Source organism: Lepidochelys kempii, chromosome 1 (genome assembly GCF_965140285.1).
Source record: "Lepidochelys kempii isolate rLepKem1 chromosome 1, rLepKem1.hap1, whole genome shotgun sequence".
NCBI lineage: Eukaryota > Metazoa > Chordata > Testudines > Cheloniidae > Lepidochelys > Lepidochelys kempii.
The window spans coordinates 194,042,444-194,058,072 of NC_136380.1; the positions used below are offsets into that span (position 1 = coordinate 194,042,444).

A 15,629-nucleotide genomic window follows, 5' to 3' on the forward strand; every position below is an offset into this window, starting at 1 on the left:
ATCATCTGGGACCTGGTTTTTGTCAGAGGCCACCTCTTATCCTGGCCCCCATCTCAGCAGATCAAATGTAAAAAGCTTGCTCTCAGAACTTGTCCTTGCACATGCCACATCTGCTGACTGGGCATTCTCATCAGTGGACTTGTGCCTCTGAAATTCACTCTCCTGGGCAGCGCATCCAAGTAACAGACTTGTACTCTTTGGGACACAATCCAAGTTATATTTATTGTATTCATTATTAGAATAACTTATTTTTATTTTTAATTTGTTATTTTCCTTTTTGCTAACTGAAGTTCTAGCTGCCCCGGTCTGCAGCCTGTTAGAAAATAGTAAGGTAAATATGTTAATTGCATATGGGTAGATCAAATGGTAATGGCAGAGCTGAAATCTACTATGATACAAACTCTATAGACTCCACAGAATGTTAAAACCATGTTTTGTCGTGTTTTCATACTTTGTGCAAAAGACATTAGTTTTGCCTCATTTTCAGCTAACTGAATGGTGTATTCAATCAGAATCTTTACTGTCTTGAAGGAATAATATCATCCTGTAGCACTGATACAATCCAAGGCTGCTGACAAAAAAGCATTGAAAGTAGCAGCAACTGAAAATAGAGAATATACTATACAGTGTAAATAAATGACCTGGACTGTTTTCATATCTATAAATGGTAGTGTTGAAGATTTACTTTGGGACTGCAAGTTTTACACAGATACTTTTAGGAACAGTTTAATTTTTTTATATTTAATATTTGTTGCATGCATTTGACACAGCAAACAAATGGCTCTGTGGTGTCTATATTTCTTTTTTCTAACAAGAGTTGGCTTTAAAGAATTAAACCAGGGATCTGCTTATTGTACAGTTTTGTTCTGAAGGTCACTGCTTGGGGAAGTGGTATGTCTAATGGTTACCTGCCAGAAAGAGAACTCAGGACTATTGACTGGCAGAACTAAGAACGGAGAATGGATTGTTCTGTGACCTCTGGCAAGTCATATAACCTTGCTGTGTGCATTCCACATCTGTAAAATGAAGATACAGAGGCACGACAAAAATTGTTTCTTTAATGTTTGTAAAGGGCCTTGAGATCTTCAGGTAACATGCCATAGAATTGTGAAGTATCACTCTCGGCTCATTGTAAATTTAAAGTGCTGGTGATTCCACATGTTGGAATCAGAGGGTATTTGTAGTGTTATGATGCAAATAGGTGTTTAAATTAATCCGTAGACTTCCAGGTTGATTAGTGTAGACGGCCAAAACATTGATTTGTTTGAGAAAGTAAGTGGTTGCCGAAGGGGAGAAAAAACTGTTCCGTATTGTAGGGAAAATCTTACTTTAAAGAAATATAGGGATTAATGCTTTTATATTAGCAGAGCTCCAGCAGCCTGCTCCACATTCTATCATCAGATTGCTACAGCACTGAGATAGCACATCAGTGTACACACTCACTATAGCAAAAGGAAGGATTTTCCTATCACTGTAGTTAATCCACCTCCAGGAGAGGCAGTAGCTACGTTGGCAGAAGAATTATCCCATCAACCTAACGCTGTCTACGCCAGGCATTAGGTCATCTTGTAGGCCAAAAGCCTAATGGGAAGAAATTGTTTCAAGTAAAATTGTACTTTATTTTGCTTATTTTGCCTTATACTTTATTTTGCTAGCCTTAAATTAGTAAAAAAAAATTGTAGCCTCAAATTAAAACCACAAGCCCAAATTGTTCTGAGTTTATTCTTTACTAATTGTGTTAATAACTGTTTTTAGAAGGATAAAAATTGTATGGCTGTAATTGCCTTATTTACTGTTTGGTGTGAGCGAAGAATATATGGTAATTAACTAAGAAAGAACAGTCAGCTAGGCCAGATGGTCAAGAAGGGAGTGGAGGAGTCGAGAGGCACCAACTTTTACCCAGATGGCAAATTAACAACCCTAAAGCAAAGGCATACACCCCAAGAACAAGATAAAGAGTGAAGCCAGAGGGACGAGATAAGAAACAGCTGCGAATAACTCCCAGTAACAACCCAAATAATGCTAATTAAAGCAACCTTGAACAGGGCATACACAGCAAGGTCCAAAGACTTGTATGGGAACTTATTACTATAAAAAAAAGAGTGTATTGCCATGGGACTTTGGGTTCGTTCTGCATCAACATCAGATCTTCGAACGTGTTCGTCAGAACACAGCGCCCCCTCCCTCGTGTGCAGTTTCAGCCGACCATTGGAACTGACTGAGCAACACGAAGGACTGGTAACTATATAATCTAGCTGCAGAACCTTTGGTGGGGGAGGTGTGTGTAAATGGAAGCATATACTAATTTTAATGCGTTAACTGTACTCTCAATAAATGCGGCATATTGCCGTATCCCCTTTTTAAAAATTCTGTGTGCTTCTTATAAGCATAACAATCTTAACTATGTCACTCAGGAGTGTGGATTTTTCACTCCCCTGAGTGACGTAACTGGATCAACCTAACTTTTTAGTATCGACCCCACCTAAGTGCCAGCAGTGTTCAGGTTTCCAGATTACAGTATGCTGCATCATTAGACTAAGCTCCACAAGAAGCTGTGTTCAATTCTCGATGGCTTGAAGAATAGGTCAGCCAACTACATATCCTTTGGAAGAACATGTGAGAGAACGAGGGACTCAATCTGCTGCAGCTGGAAGTAATAAGTACAGTAGATGTCAGTAGAAGCACAGAGCAGTCAGCACATTGCAGGATCGGGTCCTAAAAGAGGGGAGAGGGTAGGGAGTATAAAGATAAATTGAGCCAAAATACCCACCTGTACCCATATAGGACCCACTGGAATAGGCAGTAGTTGTTCTTTCAGCAGCGTGTGGGATTATTGGCAGGGGGAGGAATACATAGTCAGATGTCTTATTTCTAGATAATTCACGGGCCTTGAGCATCAGGAAAATGAGCCCAAGTTTCTAATACCTACATGCAAGAGGTTAAGGCCCGACCATGGTCTGTGTTATGCAGGAGGTCAGATTAGATGATAACAGTGGCCTGAAAAATCAAGGAAATAATGAGTGGGGTATTAATTCTATAAAGGTTTCAGGGAAAGCTCATGACTGTATATATCAGAGGCAGCTTTATGCCAGTATCCTAGGCAGGTATTGCATTACATGTATGTTTAAAAATCGAAACAGCAAAAGAGCATCCATTTTTCTTGAAAATGATCTGAATAAAGTTCACTAAGTTAGCTCACTAACTTCACTCCTGCAGAAATCTTTGCTAGGTGTTTTCTAATGAACATATTAGGTCAGCACAGGCCATGCACACTGAATGAGAAAAACATTGTTGAAAATAAGATTTAATTCTGAGGAAAGACTCTAGCTTGAAAGTCACAGAGAATGAGTTACTCTCTTTTCTTGACTTTTAAATAGTGTTAGAAACAGTACAGCACAGGAAACCACAAGTTTCTCCACCTCTCTTCTCCAATATACTTTAACTGTAACTTGGAAGGGCCACTTGTGAATCAAAATTGTAATATGATTTCCTGTTCAGCTTTTAGCCAATGCCGAGACTCTCAGTGCGCCAGTCACTATCAATGAAGTGATGTTGTTTTTCTGAGATAAACACTTATTCTCTAGACCAGAGCATTTCATGCAGGCTATTGAACAACTGTAGGATGGTAATGACTGTTGGTTACTACCAACCTGGGCTGGATTTGAATAGGTGACCTAAAGACGAAGGGCTTTTGTTTGTTCTTCTACTACCAGTGCTTAAAGAGTGCTGGGTCACAGGCCCAGCAAATAATATTGCTACAGCTTGAGCCAGTTAGCTGAGGGATGCAGACTTCAGCCCTGCCTGAGGGAAAAACCTTGCTGATTTCATTGTCTGCCTGCCCTCCCAAGGAAGAGCAAGGAATCAGAACTGCTGTGGGAAGGAGGAAAAAGATCTGCCTGGCTCCTCTCAGGAGCCAAAGTGGCTCTCACAGGAAGGGAGAGACGGAGCAGAAAGAGGAAGCAGCCCCTTAAGATGGCTCTGCTCCCTCCTTCCCTCCTGTGAGCAAGAGGATGGCTCTACTGTTCCTCTCCCCTCCTCTTCCTGCTGAACCCAGCCTGGAAGAGGTACAGGGGTATGACATTTCAGGGAGCAATCCAGACCAGTGAGGGGCTGTGTCACCCTTGCCCGGCAACCTGTGGTGCCTCACAATGCTTTGTAGCTGTAGCTCCCACCTAGGCCACTCACGAACAGCAGGCAGGTCACATCCTGAGAGTCTGTGTATAGCTGTAGCCTGCCAGCCACATGTTAGTCCCACTCTGGTTTTCACCAGCTTTGATTACTACTTACAGAGTGATCCCAACATATCCCCAGTCCCAAATTTTCATCCAAAACATGTATTCTGCACTGTCCAGCCCCCTCCTCACCAGTCCAGGTATATTAGGTCTGTTGCCCCTCTTAGGGGATCAGTATACAACAGTTTGCTACCCTAACTGGAGTTACCCACACAATTCAGTTTAAATACAACACTGGATTACTTTTGATTAAAGAATAAAAAAGTTTATTTAATTACACAGACAGAGGTTTGAGTGAATACAAGTATAAGGCATTAAAGTCTGAAATGGTTACAAAAGAAATAAAGATAAAACTCTTCCTAGTACTAAAATTTAACAAACTAGACTTGATTCAAGGTGAAATCTCTTACCACACATTCCCAGTAACATGGCTGATCAAATTCTCAGGCCAGGATCTCCCCAAGTCCAAAGGCTGTTTCTTTTGTCATCTTGGATGAAGGAGAGAGTGATGGACAGGGAGAGATAACTACGGGTGTTTTTGCCCCTCACTTTTATAGTTCAGTAACCCTTTGAAATGCATTTGCCTGATAAAGTTCCTTCCCGCTGTGAGGACAGCAGCAAGGTGTCTTGTTGTGAAAAGGTTTCATGCTGTTGTTTGATAAGCTGTAGATCTGTTTGTTCCCACTCCCCTTCTTTACCAAAGAATGGCCACTTGACAGGTGATGGCCCATCAGCTTTGATGACACCTGGCTAGAGGTGTCAGTTTGTCCTTTGTGTTTGAGAACCAGGTTTACCCACTCCTCAGACGTGTCTGATAAATGCACTTCAGTCATGAGTTCAGAGCACGTTCATAACTTTACATCTAATGTTGCTATATACATCTCACCATGATATTATTGACCAGCACATTTAGTTTTTGAAATGATATCTCAAAAGGCATATTTTCACAAAGATTAGTACAACAGTGTGTAGGGTGTGAAAACCAGGGTGTATTCTGTCACAAGGGGATCCTGTTGCAGCCCATGTAGGCCTGGGAGAGGAGGTGACGAGCTCCAGGAGAAGCAGAGGTGGAGAACGCAGAATTGATATGGAGCTGGAGGGTGGTAGAACAGATTTCACTTTTATTTCTGTAGGAAAAGCCCTCCCTCCTGCCCCCTCCCACATGCACTTTTTTTTTGGGGGGGTGTAGTTTTTTGGATAGTTTTTGTTAAAATTAGCTAAATTTCAAAATGAAATGCTGTTTCTCAATGAAAAGCTGAAACATTTAGTTTCAAAATGGCCAAACAAAATGGTTCATTTCCAAATGGCTGAAATGAACTGTTTTGACTCTTGAAAGGTTTCTTTATTATTTTTTTTTTCCAGCTGAAGCTATTTGCAAACTTGGGCCAAATTCAATGAATCATTTCAGAGCCCTGAAAAATGGATTTTTGGCAAAATTAACCATTTGCCTAAAAATTTTACCTAGCTGTAATTTTCATTTCCCCTTATCCAGCACAGGCTGAGAAACAACATAACAGAGCCAAATAAGCCTAATTTTACATTTACTCACTATTGGTTTTAACGTTTTGGAAGTCTGAGGAAAAAAAATCTTGTTCTCTCACAATTTATCTAGGAAAAATGCGTCTTCTGATACATAGGAATTGCCAGACTGCATCAAATTGAGATCCATCTACTCCAGTACACTGCCTCTCATAGTGTTCAGTACCAGATGCTTCAGAGTAAGTTATAAGAACCCCACAGTAGGCAGACGTAATGCATTTTAAATGAGGATTAAAAATATGACAAGATTCGGTTTAAAACCCTCTAAATTGCTTGGAGTCAACCTTAAGAACAACCCAGGATCTTTTGAAAACTGTTTGTAGCCATAGGAACTAGCAGTTATTTGTGGTGATTACTTAGCCCATACTGCTTGATAGTCTAATGACCCAATGTGGAATATAATGTAAAATAGAGTTGAAGTGAAAGATGATAGGGGCGGGAGCTCTGATTGTGCCAATTTCTTCAGCCTCCAGAAGGATTTCTGATTTCAATTTCTTAAGTATTTCTAACTCAGTAATCAAAGTGAGAACACCAGGTGTGTACATAAAGTAAATTAGAATCTAAAATTAGGGATGTCTTTCCTAATGAGGAACAGTTTAGAGATGATTAACTGTTTCATAATAACACCACCTGATCCTTCCTTGTAAGCCTATCTCTTACAGAGCATTCAGCAAGCCTACAGTTGTGGGACGATATAGGGCAGGGCCAGAACATTTTGTCTGCAGCTGAACTGCAGAGCTGGTGAGTTTCCACAACAACAACTGACCATAATTAAGAGATCATCCCAAAGTAAACCTTTTAAATCGATTAACAAATGTTCCATATTGGATTAAACTACACTATCATTTTCACTGGAAAGGCTTTTGATGCCAGAGGCAAACTCTTCCATGTGCAGCTCAAGCAAGGACTAGAACCTATCAAAGATTTATTAGCTTTTTCTTGAGGGATTCTGGCAAACTTCCTATCAACCGTATTACACACAAACTATTAAAAATGTTAGGTAGAAAATTCAAGCATACAGAGATTAGCAAATGATAGATTTATGGTTGCCTGTACAGCCTTAATTCTGCTCCCCTTATGGATTCATCTGTGCACTGAATGAAGCAGGAGAGTAGTGGGAAAAAATATATATAATCGTGTAATTAAAACCTTTATCACTGTGTGTGTGCATATATATGCATGCAGTGGTGAAAATAAGCTTGCACTTCCTAATTTTTGAGTACTTGATTCTGAAACAATGTTTATTTTTGTATTTGCTTTTTTATAAAAAAAGTAAAACTAAATTTTGTGTTCAACTTTAACAACTAATTTCTCCTTAGGAGTCATAGAAGGATTTGAGCCTTAAACCATCACTATTCTAGTACAGACTGCTATCATATGAGCTAAAAGGTTAACAAAAACCATTTAATCCAAAGAGAAGGCTGTTTTTCTAGGGGGTAGGACAGGAGGGATGGGTTACTATCTTGAGAAAATTGTAGGGGTGAAACCCATGGCAGCCTGTTTTCCACTGTCTTCTGCCCCTTGATTTAAATCAGGAGAGGTCCTGTCCCTTGTATTAGCTGAGCTCTCCCCCTTCTGGCCTAACATGTTGCTACCCACTCTCCTGCCTATCACACTTTCCCTATGGACTCATTCTACTGTGCTGTACATTTGAAGGACATAAAGTGTCAAGACGTGGTATCTTTTATTGGCCCAACCTCTATTGGTGCAAAAAAGGTGCTTTCATGCTCTCACAAAGCAGAAGATGACATAAAGAAGAGCTGTGAGTGGCTCAAAGGTTTGTCTCTCACCAACAGCACTTGGTCCAATAAACAATATTACTTCACCCACCTTGTCTCTCTAATATTGTCAGATCAACACCCCAACAACTCTGCATACAGAAAGCATTATGCTGGTTTTCAGATGCCTACAGCCCACAATGCTTTACTCAGGATGCAAAATTATACCGTGGTCTCACTGCCCGGGATACTTTCTGTCAGTGCTACTTTCACGTGCCATAGAGCAGGTGCCATGTTAACTGGCCAGGGCAGGTGGCCCACGCTAGGGGCCAGGGACACTTAGAGCTCATGTAGCCTCTGCAGCCCGTGGGCAGCATCCTGCCCTGTTCAGTGGCTGGGCTGCGCCAAGGACACATGTCGGGACGCTTGCTGTGTCATGGCGATGGGGGCTGGGGACACTGGCTCCAGGGGCGGGGCAGGCAGGCAGAGGCATCTGCCCTGCCATGTGGCTGGAGCAGAGGGGGTTGCACTGAGGCGCGCCCAGCTGCCGGCTACCCTGCTCCCTCCCATAGTGAGGGAACTAGGGGTCCAGCTGCCCCCCCCCGCCGGGGGCTTGCCGTGGTCCCTGTCACATACAGGGTTTGCAGTTTGGTTCAATGCCTCTCAGCTCCCCCAGGATACACACTGTGCCAGCCCCGCTGCCAGCCGGGCACTGGGCCACCCGCCCAGCAAGGACAAAGCACCGAGCAGCTGCCTGGTCTCGCCGCCTGCCGAGCGCACCCCCACAGAGCGATGGCGGGCGCCCCAAGCACCGAACGTGGTAGACCGCCCCCACAAAGCGATGGCGGACGCCACGCTCCCTGGGCTTCCGGCATGCACCAGGGCGAAGCTCTCTCTACACAGAGCAATGGCGGCCTCCCTTCCCACGGTACGGTCCACCGGCATGGGCAGCGGGCGGGACCCTATCCCCACAGAGCGATGGCGGCCGCCGTTCCCAGCATGCACCAGCAGGAACCTGACTCCGCCCCGCCCGCTGGGCCGAGCTCCCAGGATGCCCGCGCAGAGGGTCCCCCTCCCACAGCGTCATGGCCAGCGCCTCCGCTCGCGCCGGTCCCGTCATGCACCGCGCGGGGGCGGGCTGGTTCCCCGGGGTTCGGACGCTCGCGGAGCTAAGATGGCGGCGCGGGCGCCAAATACGATTGCGAGCCGGCTGCGCGCGTGAGGCGCCGGGCGGGGCGGGATGGACGCCTCGGCCTGTATGAAGTCCCTGCTGCTGGCCGCCGCCCAGTACCGGGCCGCCAAGAGCCCAGCGCACGCGGCGCTGCTGCAGCGCAGTCTGGAGGTGAGCGCGCGGTCAGCCCGGGGCCCCTGGGAGAGACGGAGCCGGGCACCGCGCAGCTCCCTGCGTCACACCCCTCGTCGGGCTGGGGGCTGCTCCTAGCCCGCCTCCTTGGTCTCTCTCTGCTCGGCGGGTGGGGAGTTACTGTGGGGTCCTAGAATACTGGGTGGGTGTTTCCTTAAAGCCCCAGCTCCGGGAGTCCCGGGATGAGCGTGGGGGGGCGGCTTTTTTTTTTTTTTAAATCCGTGTTAAGCTTGGAAAAGTCGGTTTACCCTGTTGCTCGTTTGGACCTTTTCACACAGGAATAGAGAAAAGGAAAAATACTTTAAAAAATATGCCTTTATGAAACAAAACAGTGGCAACTGTCAGGGAGCCTAAAAGGCAGGTATACGCTTGAGACTTTTTAACTTATTGAATTGGTCAAAGCTTCAGGATGACTGTCCTTGGAAGATATGCTAATACTTTCGTGCTGTCATTTAATAATCGTATTCTGCATTTATGTAGTCTCTTATGCACGCCAAAGCACTTCTTAGTTTGATCTACAGATAATACAATGGGGGGTCATTTCATAACTAGAAATTGTAAATATTAACAAACAAAGCCGTGGGGTGAGACTTGAATGAAGCAATTTCCTTAGAAATTGCTGGAATCTATTTTATAACATGTGTCTTTACAGTTAAAATGTGGTTCTAGCCTCCTTCCCCAGCGCTGTGGATCGGGTTAAAAAAATCTAAATACATGTTAAAACTAGGACTGTCAAGCGATTAAAAAAATTAATTGCGTGATTAAACAATACAGTAACTTCTCACTTAACGTTGTAAATGTGTTCCTGGAAAATACGACTGCAAGTGGAAACGATGTTAAGCGAATCCAATTTCTCCATAAGAATGATTATAAACAGGGGGGTTAGGTTCCAGGGAAACTTTTTTTTTTTTGCAATAGTTGGGCGGTGCCCCCGCCTTACCCCACACAGACACAACCCGCTGGCACTGGAGACAATGAGGCAGGCAAGGAGGCTGAAGGTGCTGTAGGCTAGGAGAAGCACATTGCTCAGCAGCAGTGGTAGCTTCCCCTACTCTGCAAGCACCAGTGGCAGGGGGCTCAACCCTCAGCTTGCCCATTCCACCCCTTCCCCCAAGCCCCCACCCTTAACCTGCCTATTCTTCCCCCCGCCTTACTCTGCATGCTGCTTCCTCCCTCCTGCCCACGGCAATCAGCTGGCTTGCGACATTCAGGGGGCAGGAAGGTGGGGGGAGAAGGGACTAGGCGCGCAGCCTCCCCCCTTCCTCCCCTGGCTTCTGCCCTCGGCAATCAGCTGGTTTGTGGCGTTGGGAAGGGAGGGGGAGTCTGTGTATTGATTCCTCGCTCCTCCCTGCTCTCTCCTGAACGCTGCAAGCCAGCTGATTGCCGCGGGCAGGAGAAGGGGGAAGGCGCTGATCTGTGGGGTCTGCCGGCGGGCGGGAGGTGCTGTGGGGGGCGCAAAGGGGAGCTGATGGGGGGGCTGCCAGCTGTGGACAAAGCAGGCAGCCAAACAACATTATAGCGAAGTATTGCACAACTTTAAATGGAGCATTTTCTATAATTGAGCAGGCACGTAAGATCAGAACAACGTTAAGCGAGAGAACGTTGAGTGGGGAGTTACTGTAATAGATTATTTAAATATGATTTATTATATTAAATGCTGTTATTTAAGAATTAAATATTTTTGGATTACAACAATACAAAGTGTACAATGCTCACTTTATATTATAATTGATTACAAGTATTTAGTCTGTAAAAAAACAAAAGAAATAGTATTTTTCAATTCACCTAACATAAGTACTGTAGTGCAATCTCTTTATCATGAAATTTCAACTTACAAATGTAGAATTATGTACAAAAAAACCTACATTCAAAAACCAAACAACGTAAAATTTTAGAGCCTGCAAGTCCACTCAGTCCTATTTCTTGTTCAGCCAATCGCTCAGACAGACAAGTTTGTTTACATTTCCAGGAGATAATGCTACCTGCTTCTTGTTTACAATGTCACCTGAAGAACAGGTGTTCTGATGGTACTGTTGTAGCCGGAGTCGCAAGATGTTTACGTGCCAGATGTGCTAAAGATTTATGTCCCTTCTTGCTTCAACCACCATTCCAGAGGACATGCGTCCAGGCTGATGATGGGTTCTGCTTGATAACAATCCAAAGCAGTGCAGATTGACGCATATTCATTTTCATTATCTAAGTCAGATGCCACCAGCAGAGGGTTGATTTTCTTTTTTGGTGGTTCCATCAGAACACCTCTCTGGTTCTGTAGTTTCCTCATCGGAGCGTTGCTCTTTTAAGACTTCTGAAAGTATGCGCCACGCCTCGTCCCTCTCAGATTTTAGAAGGCACTTCAGAGTCTTAAACCTTGGGTCGAGTGTTGTAGCTATCTTTAGAAATCTCACATTGGTACCTTCTTTGCGTTTTGTGAAATCTGCAGTGAAGGTGTTCTTAAAATGAACATCATGTCATCATCTGAGTTGCCTATAATATGAAATATATGGCAGAAACGGAGCCGTTTCTCCTCCAAGGAGAATTCTCCCCCAAGGAGTTCAGTCACAAATTTAATTAATGCATTTTTTTTTTAACAAGCGTCATCAGCGTGGAAGCATGTCCTCTGGAATGGTGGCCGAAGCATGAAGGGGTATATGAATGTTTAGCCTATCTGGCACGTAAATAAGTTGCAATGCCAGCCACAAAAGTGCCATGCAAATGCCTGTTCTCACTTTCTGGTGATCTTGTAATTTAGAAGAGGGCAGCATTAGCTCCGATTAAATGTAAAACATTTGTTTGAGCGATTGGCTGAACAAGAAGTAGGACTGAGTGCACTTGTAGGCTCTAAAATTTTACATTGTTTGGTTTTTGAAAGCAGTTACGTAACAAAAAAAATCTACATTTGTAAGTTGCACTTTCACGATAGAGATTGCACTACAGGACTTGTATGAGGTGAATTGAAAAATACTATTTCTCTTTATCATTTTTACAGTACAAATATTTGTAATAAATAATATACTCTTTGAATTCAGTTATAAGACAGAATACAATATATATGAAAATGTAGAAAAATATCCAAAATATTTAATGAGTTTCAATTGATATTCTATTGTTAAACAGCGCGATTAAAACTATGATTAATCATGATTAATTTTTTTAATTGTGATCAGTTTTTTAGTTAATTGTGCGAGTTAACTGCGATTGACAGCCCTAGTTAAAACTCTAAGCAACCTTGTTTTCCCAAAATGCACTTGATGTAGAATTATATACAAAAAAACCTGCATTCAAAAATAAAACAATGTAAAATTTTAGAGCCTGCAAGTCCACTCAGCCCTATTTCTTGTTTCAGCCAATCGCTCAGTCTACTGGTGCGAGTTATGAGTGGTACATGAATGTTTTACAGCTGAAATTGTCAGTTGCATAACTTTCAAAATATGCTCAAATGAAGATAATTAATTTAATATTTTAATGAGTCTGTCTGTAGCTTTTCCATGTTCGTTCATTTTTGTTTTTCATTGTCTATAGCAACCAACTGTAGACATAACTGCTGTAATTTTTTTGTTGTCTATTGTATATACTAGTTCTAGCAAGCTATTCCATGGTATAGGCTGTAGAGTTAAAATGAGATTAATTCCAGCGTGTTTTAATTAATTTGATGGTTCTACATAAAAGAAAACAAGTCTTTCTTTGACAACCACTAATTTGGAGTTGAAGAAATAGAGTTCAGTCTTTCTGCCTTGCATTCTTTAATACAACAGATAAGTTCTTTGTGAATGATATTTCATATCTTTGTACAGAATAATGCCTTTTTATTGAAATCTGTGTCTTACTGTGAATTAGTCTATCATATTTAATTGGGAACTAATTTTCAAACATTCTGTTTAAACAATACATTTCCAGGCTATGTAAAACCAATATTTTTTTTATCCTAAAAGATATATAAACTGGTGGGTAACTTACCTGATGCTGTATGTTTCTTATGTACAAATACAGACTTGTAGTATTTTTGTATTTATAAACTAGTAATGATTTGTGTTCACGCTGCAGCAGCTGTTAACTTAAAATCAATTCCCAGTGGTATAATTGGTAGAGCTGTGCACAAAGTAAACCAACTGTTAATTATGAGTCCGAAACAGAAGAAATGTATGTTTTTCAAATATAAAGGGGACACATACAGTACAGTAACTCCCCACTTAATGTCCTCTCGCTTAACGGTGTTTTGATCTTGCGTCCCTACTCAATTACAGAACATGCTCCATTTAAAGTTGTGCAATGCTTTGCTATAATGTTGTTTGGCTGCCTGCTTTGTCCACAGCTGACAGCCCCCCATCAGCTCCCCTATGGCCCCCCCCACAGCATCTCCCAGCCGCTGGTAGACCCCGCGGATCAGCGCCTTCCCCTTCCTCCTCCTGCCCATGGCAATCAGCTGGCTTGTGGCATTCAGGAGGGGGCAGGGGAGGAGTGAGGACTTGGCATGCAGGCTCCCCCTGCCTCCCGAATGCTGCAAACCAGCTGATTGCTGCGGGGAGGAAGGGGGGAGGCTGCGCGCCGTGTCCACCCTCCTGCCCCCTGAACGTCGCAAGCCAGCTAATTGCCGTGGGCGGGAGTGAGGGGGGAGGAGTGAGGATGCTGCGTGCGGAGTAAAGGAGGGGGGAAGAAGAGAAGGGTTAAGAGTGGGGGCTTGGGGAAGGGGTGGAGTGGGCGGGCAGAGGGTTGAGCCCCCTGCCCCTGGTGCTTGCAGAATAGGGGAAGCTGCTGCTGAGCAACGTGCTTCTCCTAGCCTACAGCACCTTCAGCCTCCTTGCCTGCCTCATTGTCTCCAATGCCAGTGGGCTGTGACTGTATGGGGTAAGGCGGGGGCACCTCTCAACTATAGTACTGTACTGTATGGCAAAAAAAAAAAATTTCCTGGAACCTAACCCCCCTGTTTATATTCATTCTTATGGGGAAATTGGATTCACTTAACATCGTTTCACTTAAAGTTGCATTTTTCAGGAACAGAACTACAATGTGAAGTGAGGAGTTACTGTAATGAAAAACATGTTTCCAGAGTTTACAAATTCAACAAAAGTGGGTTAAAAGAGGCAAGCGAAAGTATCTGTGTGCTATCAAGGATGCCACTGGTGTTGGCAGTATATTGCATTGAACTGAAAATACAACTCCCCTCTGAATCTTGTGCAGAACTGAGACAAATATTGTTGCAGTTATATAATACTTATTTAATTTAAAATGTGTTTTTAGGTTATCTCTGGATTGAAGCTAACAAGATTGTTTGCATCAAACCAAATACTGCCAAGTGAATGTCTGAGCTGTTTAGCGGAGCTCATTGAGGACCCAAATATAAGTCCATGTCTAATCCTGTCTGTGATTACTTTGCTGTCACAACTAGGTAAGTTGTTCACATCTTTAATTTTTCTTTTGGGGAATTAAAGCTAAATTTTCAAAGATTGTTAATAAGTCTTAAAACAGTTGGAATCTGTGACAGGTTGCATTTGCAAGTGAGTTATCTGCTATACTATCTGTGTAAATTGCATTGATTTGAGGGATGGGGAATAATTAACTATGTACTGTAACAAAATTAAGTATTTAGTTTTCTAATATCTTATTCCTGGCAATGTGTAATATCTTGCATTCTATGGGAGCACAGAAATTGCCAAACTGAATCAGAAAATATATCCATCTGGTTTAGTATTGTCTCTAATATGGCCCATACCAGATGTTTCAGAGAACTACGTAAAAGCTCCTGTGCTTGACAGCTATCTAATACACCAGTGGTTCTCAAACTTTTGTTCTGGTGATCCCTTTCACATAGTATGTCTCTGAGTGTGACACCACCACCCCCTTATAAATTAAAAACACTTTTTAATATATTTAACACCATTATAAATGTTTGATGCAAGGCAGGGTTTGAGGTGGACGCTGATAGCTCGCAACCCTCCATGTAATGACCTCCCCCCAGTTTGAGAACCCCTGTAATACACCCATAGGAGAAGTTTGTTCCTCAATCCATATAGTTCGTGGTTGTCTTCTCTCTCTCTCCCCATCAACCTAGCTTGTGTAACTGAATGACACTTGCAGTATTCACTTTCTTTGACAGCTGCTTTCCCTTTGAGATTCTTTCACAGTGCAATTAGCAGAAGTGTCTGAGATAAAAGAGAGGGTTGCTGGCAGGGCATTTGTTATGGGGCTGCACATTTGGAACTTGCTTCTGCTCTTTAACAGACTCCGGGTGATTCAAGCCAATCTCCAGGGCATGCTTGAAGGATGATCTTTGCTTTCTGGCATCTAGCCCATAAAAGTTGGGAAATGAAAGAGGTTGCAGGGCATTTGAAGGGGGCTGGTTGTCTTAGGTTTATTACATCGGGTTGTATGTTGGTATGATACGGGATAGTTGGAGTCTGTTTTAAATCTTTTTTTTTTTTTTGTAAAGGATTTTAATGGGTTCCTAGAGCTTGAAACAGTTTTTTTTTTAAATGTGTAGCAGTAACCTAGACAAAATGCCTGTTTTAAGCCTATTAAGTTATATTCTGTGTCATGTGATCTGAGGGTGATGGGTCATGGTTAGAGGTAGATTTGAGACTGGATAGTTTGCAATGGCAGTGATCACCTTTGTAAAAGTCTGCTTGTTTACTCACTAGAGCGAAGAGTAGTTGTATCTTGCCGTGTGTTTGATCTGTGAGTAAACTTAGTTTTAAACCCCCCCCCCCTGCGCATCTTGGTTGAAGAACTACAGGTAGATTTTTCTGCACAGGCTAATAAAGCTGCTTGACAGTTTTGTGCAGC

At 43.0% G+C, this 15,629-nt stretch overlaps 1 protein-coding gene across 3 annotated transcripts in view; it reads left to right on the plus strand.

Annotated features, from left to right (window-relative positions):
- Window positions 1-8,549: 8,549 nt before the first annotated feature.
- CIP2A (cellular inhibitor of PP2A) overlaps window positions 8,550-15,629 on the plus strand; it is a 34,653-nt gene continuing 27,573 nt past the window's right edge. For 2 of the 3 annotated variants that reach the window (XM_073306279.2, XM_073306297.2), the window contains exons 1-2: window positions 8,551-8,831; window positions 14,088-14,235. In XM_073306279.2, coding sequence (XP_073162380.1) covers window positions 8,730-8,831; window positions 14,088-14,235 — 250 coding nt within the window. In that variant the 5' untranslated portion in view covers window positions 8,551-8,729. Of the gene's footprint in view, window positions 8,832-14,087; window positions 14,236-15,629 lie in introns of all 3 variants that reach the window. The other variant, XM_073306287.2, reaches the window with a different exon arrangement.